At 34.1% G+C, this 12,804-nt stretch overlaps 1 protein-coding gene across 28 annotated transcripts in view; it reads right to left on the reverse strand.

The window, feature by feature from the left end:
* Positions 1-12,804, reverse strand: part of PAM (peptidylglycine alpha-amidating monooxygenase) — a 132,185-nt gene that overhangs the window by 36,982 nt on the left and 82,399 nt on the right. For all 28 annotated transcript variants that reach the window (XM_005502852.3, XM_005502851.4, XM_065045470.1 and 25 more), the window contains 6 exons: positions 12,507-12,590; positions 6,589-6,637; positions 5,985-6,052; positions 4,240-4,320; positions 4,048-4,124; positions 3,705-3,808 (listed from right to left, as the gene is read on the reverse strand). In XM_005502852.3, the coding sequence (XP_005502909.1) occupies positions 3,705-3,808; positions 4,048-4,124; positions 4,240-4,320; positions 5,985-6,052; positions 6,589-6,637; positions 12,507-12,590 (463 nt within the window). The remainder of the gene's footprint in view (positions 1-3,704; positions 3,809-4,047; positions 4,125-4,239; positions 4,321-5,984; positions 6,053-6,588; positions 6,638-12,506; positions 12,591-12,804) is intronic.

The following is a 12,804-nucleotide window of genomic DNA, read 5'->3' on the forward strand; positions in this document are numbered from 1 at the left end:
ACAAGCTTCTGTAAGGAAAATATGAGTGCAAGAGGAATGATTAAGCACTAGCAAAATTCAGTTCTTTGATAAATGTTGTGCATGTACTCGAATCAGAAAGGGCTTTTCTGTCCTACTACATAATCCTGCCTTCAACAGAAAAAAAGAGCTGGTATGAGAAAGAATTCTTTCTGAAAAATATTACTTTCTGAAGCAGAAAATACAGAGCCCTCTTCGCAACTGTGATCTGTTGTTTTTTTTTTTTTTTCCTCTGCCATATAGGTTGATATCTTTTATTTATAGCTACAGTCCTTACAATGGAATAAGCTAGGACTTATACAGTAAGGTTCACAAAATAAAGGGGTTTACACTAAGATTTTTTAATTAGCTTTCACAATTAAACAGTGAGCCCACACTCATACAAAGATACAGGAGTGAGTTATTAGCTTTTTGCAAAAGACGTCAGCGCTGACTTTTCCAGCAGCAGCCTTGCAGCATTCATTTATTCACCATAGCAACAATAATGACACCAGCTGGAGGAGAGACAGTGGGAACATGGGAGAAGAGACTGTTTCAAAAGGGGAACTGGTACTTTTCCATGCATTGAAAATTTAGCATCCCTTGGAGACCACAAAAACCACTCGACTTGGCAAGCTCTGCTTAAGCCTTTAGAAAGCATTAACTTCACTGCTGGACTTCCCAATATCTGTAACTATAATTGCCTTCTCTTTGAAACTTCAATAGAAAAGGCTATGTGGAGTCCAACTGAAGTATTTTTCACCTGACATGGTGCTGTGTCTAAATATTTCCATGTCAATAATTTAAAATATTTACAGTTAAAAAAAAATGCTCTGTCAACAACAGTTTTAGAAAATTCACAGAAACTCCAGAAACTTTCCATTAGATATTTGAACTCCTGAGAAACCTTGTTTTCTGAATGAGTTTAATGAGTAGAAATGCTGATGCACAAGCTAAAAAGAAATAAAATTTTAAAAATCCTGTTAAGCACCTTCACACTACTGCCAGAGATACTCAGAACTGTATCCAGATCATGGTATATTAACAGTACACAGTGAAACATAATGAAACAGAGGACTTAGCATTGAAAAGCAAGATCAAGCAGTTAAAGAAACTTAAATACTGAATGGGAACATTTTACTACAGGCATATAAACTTTGTCTTGAATGGTACAATACCCGTTAAACATATTTTAAAATGGAAAGACACAGCTTGCACTACTTGTTAAGAGTTTTAAACAATACATTATATTGCAATTGGAAAAACAAGCAGCCACCATGGCCAATGGCACTTTTCTTTACATAGATTTGATCTTTAACACTGAATGGGCTCCAGATATTTTACATTCCTTAGACTGGTAAGCTATATACTACTTAACACTAAGGTTTAGTCTGAAATATCATTAAGTTACCTGTTATAAAAATGCAGTGGCTGCTTGCATGGAGTACTTATTAGTCTGTAGCAAAAACTGGAAGAAATCTTGATTATAAATCAGGAATAGTTGATGTCCTTCTAATTTCGTGAAGGATAATACAACCCTTTAATTTGTAAAAGTTTGAGCTTAAGGAGAAATCCAGCTAATTGAAATAGCCAATTTATGAAACTTTTGAAGACACAATTCCTGCCTCACCTTTTTACACCAGAGACATTAAGGCTGTGGTCATGTAATTACCCTGACCTTGTATCTAGTCAATTGTACAAGCAAAATCGGGTCCCACTTCTGAATCTTGGTTTCCTATACTACACATTTAAGAGACGTGCGTCAATACCTAATTAAATTTCTTAGACTAGGAGAGGAAGCAGGATGAAAAAGGTTAGTGTGAAACATGGGGGTCATGAGATAATGTAAGATAATGGAAAACGATGTGTAACTAAAGAAAAACATGCAAAAACCCAAGATCATGTGTAAAGAAACAAACAGCATGGTAAGGAAGAGATAAAAACAAAACAAGGACACATATCCTCCCTAACTAAGTTGGACACTAAGTAACAGACTTGGCCAAAAATGACATTTCATTTATATGAAAGGGGCTAGTTGACTATCACAGAAATTGCTATACAGATAAGAAAGTATAACATTGAGAATATGTCATGTTTTAACTACAGTTAGCATATACTGTGAATGGTTAAACTTAAACTGATCAGCTTTGGAAAGGCAAATGGACAAACTAAACTCTGAAGTTTGTTTTAGCCCTGCCTTCTATGTATATAAAAGATAAATAATGTAAGGAATTAAAGATCTATTTTTTTCAGCTAGATTAAGAAAAAACATAAACACAGGCAGAAAATGAAATATAGAACCCAGGAAAGTGAACATGCAGACTTTGACGTTTGCATTTCCCATTTTTTCAGTGTTTATATTTGGAACTCAAAGGTTCTTTCTATATTTCTTTCTATATTTCTTTGAACCAACGTGTCATTCTGAATGAAAGTAAGAAAACTCCAACATTAAGGCAACATTTTCCAAGATTTAAACAACAATTCATTTAGCTGTGTATCTTTCCCAGCATTGTTGTGAATGCACTCCTTTTCATCCATTTATTTCTTACTATGGTGATTATTCTTTTCCAACCATATATACTTCCATTTTAGGCATCGGGCTTCGTGTAACAGTTTAAATATTTGCTTAAAATGCTTATGCGTTGTTTCTCCAAATTCACAGGTAGAAATTAGGTAATAAAAATGTACAGGTCTGCTTGTTTCTGTTCCTATTTCTTCCCCATTGAAAGCATATTAGTACATTGAATGAAAAGACCATAATTGTCCTGGAACTGTAAAGATTATTTAACAAATAGGAACTTCTTCAAGGAATATAACAGAAACATGACAGAAACTTTCAGAACTTGTGAAAAAAAAAAGTCTACAGTTAAATTAAAGTTTTGGATATATTTTTGTTAGTGTATGGCTTTTGTAAAAACCTCTTCTCAAACCATTAATTTTGCTCCAGTTGCTACTCATCAGTACTTTAAACACCCACTGAAAGGTGATAATTTTGTGTTGAATCCTTACCCCTCTACTGAGATGCAATCTCAGGGTGTTCTATGCGCTAAAAAACTCAACCCTTGGGGTGCTCCAGCTTCCCGAATAGAGAGATTTCTGCAGGTATCTTAATATCCCCACATATGTACTAAATTACAGTTCGAAGAATGGGATCCAGCAAAGAGCATATTAATAATGCATCTATTTTTACAGTTGTATTTGTCAATTTGATCTTACAGAACTCTGTCTGTCATCTTTGGCTGAATAGCATCATGCACAAACACAGTTCAGATTTTCCTGTTTATTGTTACTAAAAATTTACATTTTCATTGTTTTTCATAAATGCCTGTAAAGTTTTATGTTAAAAAAAATGTAGATTATTCTGAATTTTTAAGGTCAGATTTCATGATGGGTCAAAATTTATCAGAATTTTATAAGTTTCCATAAATTTTATTTCTGAAATAATGAAGAGAAATTGTGAAGCATTATTATTTTGTTTTAAAAAGTCAATAACTTCAGCTTATTAAAAAAACCATTTTCTAGAATTGATGTTCACACAAGTAACGGCAATGAGTATTGTGTACAGTTAGATCTTTAGCAGACTAGACATAAAAACAGACCATTTGTTGGAATTTTCTTGGAAGAAGACATGAAACAAATACATTTCTACACATAATGAATACCTTGGAAAAAATGGTTAGGAAATGGAGCAAAGAGAAAACATTTACCCTATATGTGTCTCTGTAGTTCTGCCTTCACCACTGAACACACATCTAGCTGCTAGGATATCATCATAGCTAACATCTACAGGATGTTCTACTGGATAGAATGCCTGAAAGAGAGGGTGATTCACCATAATTAGTGAAAGCATCTCATATTATTCACGTCAATATACACGCACACGAGAATGACAGTGCTACACATCTGAAAAGTAATTTCAGAAGCATTTTTGCATCATAATGTAATCATGATAATAATTGGCAGTGGAAACACCATGACTGCCAATACAGCTTGTCAGTTTTAAATATTGATAATTAAAACTTACAGTTAGAATTAAAAAAAACAACCAACCTGTGGTAGTTGTGGACTCTGTCTACCAATCAATGTCCATTGACCATTTCTCACTCTGTATCCACTCACTACTTTACCTATAACATACCAATATGTATGTGAACATGAGACATACTTCTAAAAAAATATTTTGTAGTGTCAGTATTTTTCTGTTAAATATTTGATATTCCTGTGTCACAATAAAACTCTTACCTAGTCTATGCGTATGAACTCTGTAGGCAAAAAGGTGCATTGGAAACCTTTTGTAATGGCAGGCAATGTCTGCATCAACCACTGTTAAAATATGATGGCAGTAAACAAAGTAAAATACATTATATATGAAACAGAGAAATATTAAACTGCTGTACTTCATTCAGTGTGAAAGTGGTTTACCTACACCAGACAAGAGACAATTTCAAAAGATACTGAATAATATATTTGTGCAGTGTCTACCTCAAGATATCTGTAAAGAAAAACTAATAAAATATAGTACAAGTGGCTTGAAAACTACATTCTGTGATGACATACATCCAAATTGGTGCTGAAACTCAGTATCATTTTTTCCAGCATTCAGTACCTCTATTTAACAAAGTACAGTAATATGTTTGCTAACATATTATGTTGAGACACAAAACAGACATAGCTATGATAAGTACTCAGGAGAAAATTAAAATAAACTGATATAATTCTAAACTGATATAATTTATAATGAAGGCTTGATTTTAACTAAAGTTCTAGACCCAGTCTTAAAGATTTAGGTTTAGATGGGGACTTTAGTAGATAAATGCTGTACAGACAATGTCAACAGGCTAATACTTGTGTTTTGTGCAGTAGCAGTAGCTAAGGAAGAAAACTCCTCTGCGAATGCCTCTCTGAGAGGCATCTGAGGACTGGCTGCATTTTTCCCATTATAAAAAAACTTCATGATTTACTTAAGAACTGCAAATTTGACTGAACATGAGAAGCCAGCAGTCAACAGGCACAGAACTGTTTTTATTCCCCTTTCCCTCGCCCCTCCAGCAGAAAAAGTAAATTTCTGCATTGATCAAATACTTGGCAGGGATCCCCTGTTTGATATGTTTTCATATTGAACAGCAAAATACATTAAATTTCAACTCAAACGAAAAAAGATTTCAAACTGCTGAGTTCACCCAACAGTTGGAGTCAGCTCAGCATTTGATCACCTCACTCTGTTTAGGCAGCTAACTGTACATGAGACAAATGTTGTTACCATGTATATAACTTAAAATTCTGGTATAGTGTAAAAAAAAGTAAAGTCAGTGTTCAACCTCTTTAAACCAGAAAATTCCACACTAATGTGAAGAAATGATGAGGACTATCTAAGCTGAGTTTTAGATAAAATCCACTGAGTAGGATTCTAAACAGAAACTGTTTTGAAACTTTCTTTTACAGTGTTTTTTCAGCATTTTGACCTTTTAGCCAAGTAGGAACATAGGAATAAAATTTTTAAAGAGTAGCTCCTCACTGCTAAAAATATATTTATTAAAACTAAACTCTTAGTAAATCACAAACAGCATGAATGGCAAGTGCAGGTGAAGAAGAGTCCAAAAGATTTTATACTTCTTTTTAGGGGGAAGAAGGGGTTTAAGAGAATAGTTAGAGCTTTTTTGGTAAAAAACTAAGAAGAAGAAAAAAACTAAAAATTACTCTAAGAAATAGCCTTAAGAAATACACTTAGAAACTTCAGTATTGCACAGATCATTATTATTTTGTTCAGCATTGTTTTCTACAACCTTAATCATCTTTGCAGACGTACACATTGAGAAATGGGGTACGATTTTAAATTTATAACCGTTTTTTTCATCTTTTGTTTAATTAAGTAATTAATTTGTCCATCTACAGTTCAGCAAATCTCTACTAAATTTTCTTCAACAACGAGCAGTAAAAATAAATCAGATGCTGAAATTACATAACGACTTTGTAGAATTATGACTCACCTTTCTCACCCGGTGGTATTACAGTATTCACGGACATCATAAGATACATTCCAGCAATCAAAGGCTGCCTGCAATTCAAAACTCAAGTTCTGCTAAACAAGTCCTTTGTAAAACCCGACTGCAAGTGACATGATATGCAATACTATTTAACACTACTAATTTCTACATGTTGGATTATGTCTGGAAGTGGTTTACTGAGAAAGCAGCTGTTACACAGCACTTCCCTTTCCCTCCTTTTTTTCAAAGCATCTTCTTTTCAAAGCAATTTTTAAAGCATCTTCTACAAAGTGTTTGAAATAGGACAAAACAATCATCTACATAATTGCTGTCCTTGTCTCAGATTTCTAAATATGAAGATATTAAGATGGATTAACTCAGTAGTGATAGCACTGTTTCATCAAGTTTCTTGGCAGAAACAAAAATTTTTGCCAAGAGATGACGCATGACTTCAAAATTCTTAGTATTATGAGGTATTGATATGTTTTCAAATGAATCTAAAGAAGGGGTTCCCATGCCTTCTGTTCTAATGAAAAAAATCAGTTATAGGTATTTTTAAAGTATTTTATTTAGGTACCTAAAAATACATATTTCTAAAGATACTTACTTTTGATGTGTCAGATGCAAAGTTACACCAGAGCAGTCCTTGTGTTTATCTGTATAAATCACAAAAAGTTCAATCATTACCAACTGAACCCTTGCAAAATTATTCCATATTGATAAAATTCTTCTGCTGTATAAAAAAAGGCAAAATAAGTTTTACTCTTACTTTTTGCAGTAAAACTTTAACAGTGTGGAAACATTACTCAAATTTGCACAAACCTGAATATCACACTGCTGCACGTGTAGCAAAATCCTTGTATAGAGCAAAACTCTGATGGATGAAAAACTTATTTTTGGCCATAGAAATTGCAGATCTTTATGGACTAGCATCTGGGACGTGAAACAGTGTAAATTTTACAATAGCAGAAAAAGTTGCTTTGCTTCAAATAAATTTGTATTTTGACAAAAGTTAAAAAAAATGAAAGATGTGTGGAGAAGTGGTGATTTTGGCCATTAAAAATGAAGCAACCAGAAATCCTTGTAATAAAGTCAACAGGTGAATGTGAGATACCAATACCGGTTGTGTTTAACATTGGTTATCCTAGAAAGACACTAAAAATAGTTAATTCATTTCTTAATGTACTGTATCAGCATTTTCTAATATGTTTGATATTTTAAAGATATTATTGTATTCATAGCTACTCAATTTTAGTTGGTGATCTGACAGATCAACCTTTGTTCTTTTTCAAGAAAATTTCCTTTTCTTATGTTCATGTCAAAGCTAGCTGTAGTTAGAAGATGGATATAACTCCAAAGCAAGTACACAGAAAATGCTGAAAAAATACCCTCTAGCATTATATTCTTCAGGCAAGAAAGGCAAGAGGGTAGCTATGGATCTGTTCACATGTGGCAACTTGGGAGAGATTCTCCTCCCACCAGTAGCTAGATTCTGAACTAAAAAAAGCAGTACATGTGAACACAGGGGTAATTATTAGAGCGGGACAAAACAGGGAGACTTCAACAAGTATCAATTTAGTTTTTCAAACATTAGGTATTCTAGTCACACCACATTTCATTACTAAGGGATAATATTCAGTTTGGTTTGTACCATTATTGCACACATTACTGCATACTACATTTTATTACCCCCATTTTCTCTGTTCTACAGAACAGACACGTAAACAATATATTGTAGAAAACAGAGATTTTCAGTACAGCAACATACATTCTTATATGAGTTTTTATGCAAACACACATGTTTGTACAGAAAAATAGTAGACACTAAAAAATTAATCTAAACTTTAAGATAAACATTCTCCTATTTAAAGTAAAGTCTTTAAAACATATTTCAAATATACCCTTCAAATGTTTTGACTTTTTTTTAAAGTTGCTTCTTAAAACTGAAAAAAAAAACCACAACAAACCATAAATACATTAAATGTATGGCAAGTCATTAAAGGAGGTAGCACAGAAAGAAAGACTAGAACAGTCTTTTGCCCCATCTTTCTCATTTCAAACTAATTTTTGGACTAAACTTCTGGCTATTCATATGACACAGGTGATGCTGCAGAACTGAGCTTTAATGAGTTTGATACTGTTAGAAAGTTTGCACCATACCATTTTTAATGGAATATGGCAAATGCTTGTTTCCTCACAGAACACTTCATTTATTCCTTAAAGTAATAACATTTAAAATGCAATCAATAGTTTAGTATCTCTTCATTTTGCAATTTGCAGTTGAAAACATCATGATCCTCTCTTTTAAACACTGCTGAAAAACTGGCCCGCAACAATAAAACCAAACCTGTTGTATGCCAAACATGAGCCATGTTTGAAAAATCTAACCCTTACTATGTCATAGTGTCTCTTTTAAGAATCGTGCAGCAGGAGGATGGAAATTACTACAACATATTTCAGTTTGCCAATTCAAAAGTATTTCCACAGTATTTAAATTTTCAGAGTATTGAAAAAATTTTCATGCAACATTTTCAACTAAATTGAGTAATTTCAAAATGAACTGAAGATATTGGGAAAGTCCTTATTGCTACTATACCAGGCAATCATGTTAATCAGTGTTGGGAGAAACATAAATCAACTTCAGGCACAAGAATCTGACCTGCAATGCTGTGTCAAGAGTAAAATAATGGATGGATACTTTGGTCAGACTTTAAAGAAACTCCTAAAGCACATTATAATTTTGTCTGTGGTTACATTTAACTGTGGCTGAGCTAAACATTTTTCTACAACTACAGTTGGAGATTAAAAGCTGGAAGCTTTTTCGAAAAGACTTTGAAAGCTGGAGATACTTTTCCTTGTTTGTCCTTACTACAGCTCACCTCCTTGAAACACTCAAAGCTGCTGAACTCTGCACCCAAGAATGCTGACTGCAACAAGGCCGTAGCAGGTCCCAGTGCAAACTCTTTATGAATTTTGCTGTGTGACCTAAGCAAAAAATATCTTTAAACAATGAACAAACCAAACAAAATTTTAAAGCCTCCCTTCCATTCTGTCAGTCTAGCTTACCTAACTACTTTGGCTTCCTGGGCTCAGCTATTCAGCAAATATGTACTGCTCTGGGACAAAATAGTTACTATTTGCCATGTAAAGAAGACTTGAAAATGCATTTTTATACACCTCAGAAACAGATTCAAATCAAAGCTGACTGTCCAGGCAGAGTTTCCAACTCAAAAAAATAGAAGCTGTGCTTATGACTGCCTTTTGTGTGATGTGCGAAGGTAACACAATCATATTATATATTCCCTTATTTTATTTATCTATGTCAAACAAAATCAATAGAGCATGTTAAAGCCTAAAACACTTAACTTTCCAAATAGAAAACAGACAAACAATTGTTGATCCTGGTCCACCACAAATTCTTTAACAAATAAGTACCTTGTAAATTATATAGATGACTGATTTGCTGGAAGGATATAATAACAGATCATAGAATGCTATGTCTGTGATATTATATGTAATGTAGGTAACAAAATTCTTGTAGAGAACAATAGCAGGAAGAAATAAATGTATGCTCACTTAAGAAATGAAGGTTAGGAGAAGGAGCTAAGAATGCAAATATTATTCGTGTCTTGTGCAAGAAAAGAGAGGGAAAAAGAAAGGGGATAAGAAAGGAGCCAAAGTTGAATAAAAATTAGAGAATTCCACAAAAGTTTGCTCAAGTATACTGACAAAAAAAAATATTAATTGCTTCAAACAATGCAACAGTAACACACAGAGAAAATTATATAATGTGATTACCTTTCACACAGAACAAGTTAAAAAAAATTATTATTGATAACTTTTAATTACTTTGATTCTTGGGGATAAGGTCTATACACGTGCTTAAAAGGACTAAGATAATAGTATGGTGGGTTCAAAACGACATTAGCCTTTGTCCTAGGGAGGGCAGGAAAAATCAAATTCTAGGGACAGGAAAAAAAAAAACCACAGCATTTTTTTCAAATCAGATCAGAATGCACTTATATGGAAGAATAAATAAAGAACAGTGTGACAAGTACTTTGCATATCCCTACAGCCCAAACTGAAAGGTGACACATTGTCTTTACACATCTAAAGATGGGTAGATTTACTTTTATCTGAATCTGAACCCTAAACACTTATGAACATATCAAAACACAGACAAATTTCTGACAGCCTGCTATGTAGCTGTATCTACTATCAACCATAACTCCGCAACAAAATAATTTTTGCTTTTGCAATATAAGAACTCAAATTGAGCAACTACTGTTTTTCAAGATGGTTCTTTGCACATTCTCCCCCATTTTTTGTGGGTATTTACTTCTAGTTTTCTAGCTTATTTTTAAACTATATGTATTATAGACAAGATAGAATAAGATTTATTTTGGTATCTGAGCATGAAGTGTATATCTAAATAAGAATACTTAGCTCTGGATCACAGCTAAGAAGAGAGGGAAAGCTAAATTATTTTAAAGACTGGTTAATGAAATAAAGAAGTATCTTTTTTACAAACACTTGAAAATAAGAACTGATACATTTTAACCATATTTCTCCCTTAAAAAAATTATAGGAAGTAGAATTGGGTGCTAATACGTAAATAACTACTTCCTCAAGCCAAATATCTTATATTTGCAATGACATTTTAGTCAGAAAACTAAACTATGAACAGTACTTCAGAACCTTTAATGTTCTACTGAAAGTATACTAACTTAATTGAGTATGTTGAATCGTTGGTCCTCTATTCTCAGTTGCAATAGCTGCATGCACGTACATAAAAATTGTAATGGCTATGTTGTTACACTGTGACAAGCCACAGTTATCAACAGACCTCTTACTCATACAAGAAAGGTCTCTCTAGGTCATTCCTGAAGTTCAAAAATACCTATAAAACTAGGTGAAAGTTATGCATCAAATATCCTTGAACACCACAATCAATGTTTAGGACATTTAAATTGTTGCGAGATTTAAATTACATTGTTCTCTACCGGAATTTTCACAGGCAGACACATTAAAAACATTTTTTCTCACAAAAATGGCAGAAAAGGTAAATTATTTTTCACTTTAAAAGTAAGATATGAGACTACCAAGTGAAGGCACTGAAATAAAACACAGGGCATTCTATCATACTCTTTAACTCTTGAAACAGTAAATGATACTAATATAACCTCCTAAATTATAGTCCTCTCAGTTCACACTTCTTAAACTTTCATAATTTTGCATGTTTATTCTTACAACATTGATTATTCCAAACCCTGCACAGATATTCTAGGCAAAAAATAAGGAAGTCTGCTGCAGGGGGGTGTGTTGCTCTAAAATGAACTTTTAATTTCAGGTGCTAACTTCCTTCGTTATAATTTCTCTAAGTGGGCAAGGTGAATTTTTGAGTAGAATCTTTGACTACCAAGCTAATTTACTAATAAAATTTTCCAAACACACCCTTCATTTGTTTCTTTTTTTTTTTAACTGCATAGAGATAAATTATACTTAAGAGTGAAAATTAACAATGAAAACTCTCACTGTCCCCAAACAATAATGAAGAGCAGGATCTCAACTGGCATGCTCTCTTTAGTGGTTTGTAACTTTAATTTTTTGTTATTTTAGCAGGCAAAGAACCTCATGGGCTGTACTGGTCCATCTGAACTGTCTCATGAAAATAAATTCTTTCAACTTCAGTTGTATATATTTACATATGTGCTGCATTTAAACAGTGTTGGCATAATCAGTTTACGCCTTCCTGTATTGGGTTTGTATGGCAAGGTTTTGGTAGCAAAATGGCTACAGGGGTGGCTTCTGTGAGAAGCTGATAGAAGCTTCCTGTATGTCCAACAGAGACAGTGCCAGCCAGCTCCAATACAGACCTTCTCCTGGCCAAGGCTGGGCCCATCAGCAACAGTGGTAGCACCTCTGTGAATAATGTATTTAAGAAGGGGGAAAAAAAACCTGCGCAATTACAATTAAAGAGAGGAGTGAGAATACGTGAGAGAAACAAATCTGCAGACACGAGGTGGATGCCCCACAGAGGCTGCGTCCCTCTGGAGAGCCCATGCTGCAGCAGGCTCCTGCAAGGACCTGTGGCCCTGTGGAGAGGAACCCATGCTGGAGAAGTTTGCTGGCAGACTAAGAGGAAAGGCTGAGAGACCTGGAACTGTTCAGCCTGGAAAGAAGAAGGATCAGAGGGGATCTTATCCATGTACAAAAATACCTGAAGGGAAGTTGCACAGAGGACAGAGTCAGGGTCTTTTCAGTGTTGCTCAGTGACAGGGCCAGATGCAATGAGTACAAACTGAAACTGAACATCAGGAATCACTTTCTTAGTGTGAAGGTGACCAAGCACTGGCACAGGTTGCCCAGAGAGGTAGTGGATTCTCCATTCACCTGGACATGGTCCTGGGCAACTGGCTGTAGGTAGGCCTGCTTGAGCATGGGGGGACAGACTAGATATAACACAATAATGTAAATATTTTGATGCTCTGTCATAACCTAAAGAACAAAATTCAAAATACATACCTCTAAATGCACTAATATCCCCATAGTGTACCTGGAGCACAAAATATCTGCCACCTGTTTCTCCTCCAACTCTGAATCCAACACCTGAGAGAAGGAAAATGCATTGTTTTCAGAAAGAGTAAAATGTAAGATGGTTCACTATTGCTAGTTTGGTAGAACTTTCATTTCTCATTCATCCTGTCAATGATACAAACTGATTAACACTGACTTACTAAGAACCCACTGAGAATTAAAAGATCTGTAGTAAAATATTTTGAAGATGTAAATTAATACTGTATCCAGAAAACATCTTGTGGAA

Source organism: Columba livia, chromosome Z (assembly GCF_036013475.1).
Source record: "Columba livia isolate bColLiv1 breed racing homer chromosome Z, bColLiv1.pat.W.v2, whole genome shotgun sequence".
Lineage (NCBI taxonomy): Eukaryota > Metazoa > Chordata > Aves > Columbiformes > Columbidae > Columba > Columba livia.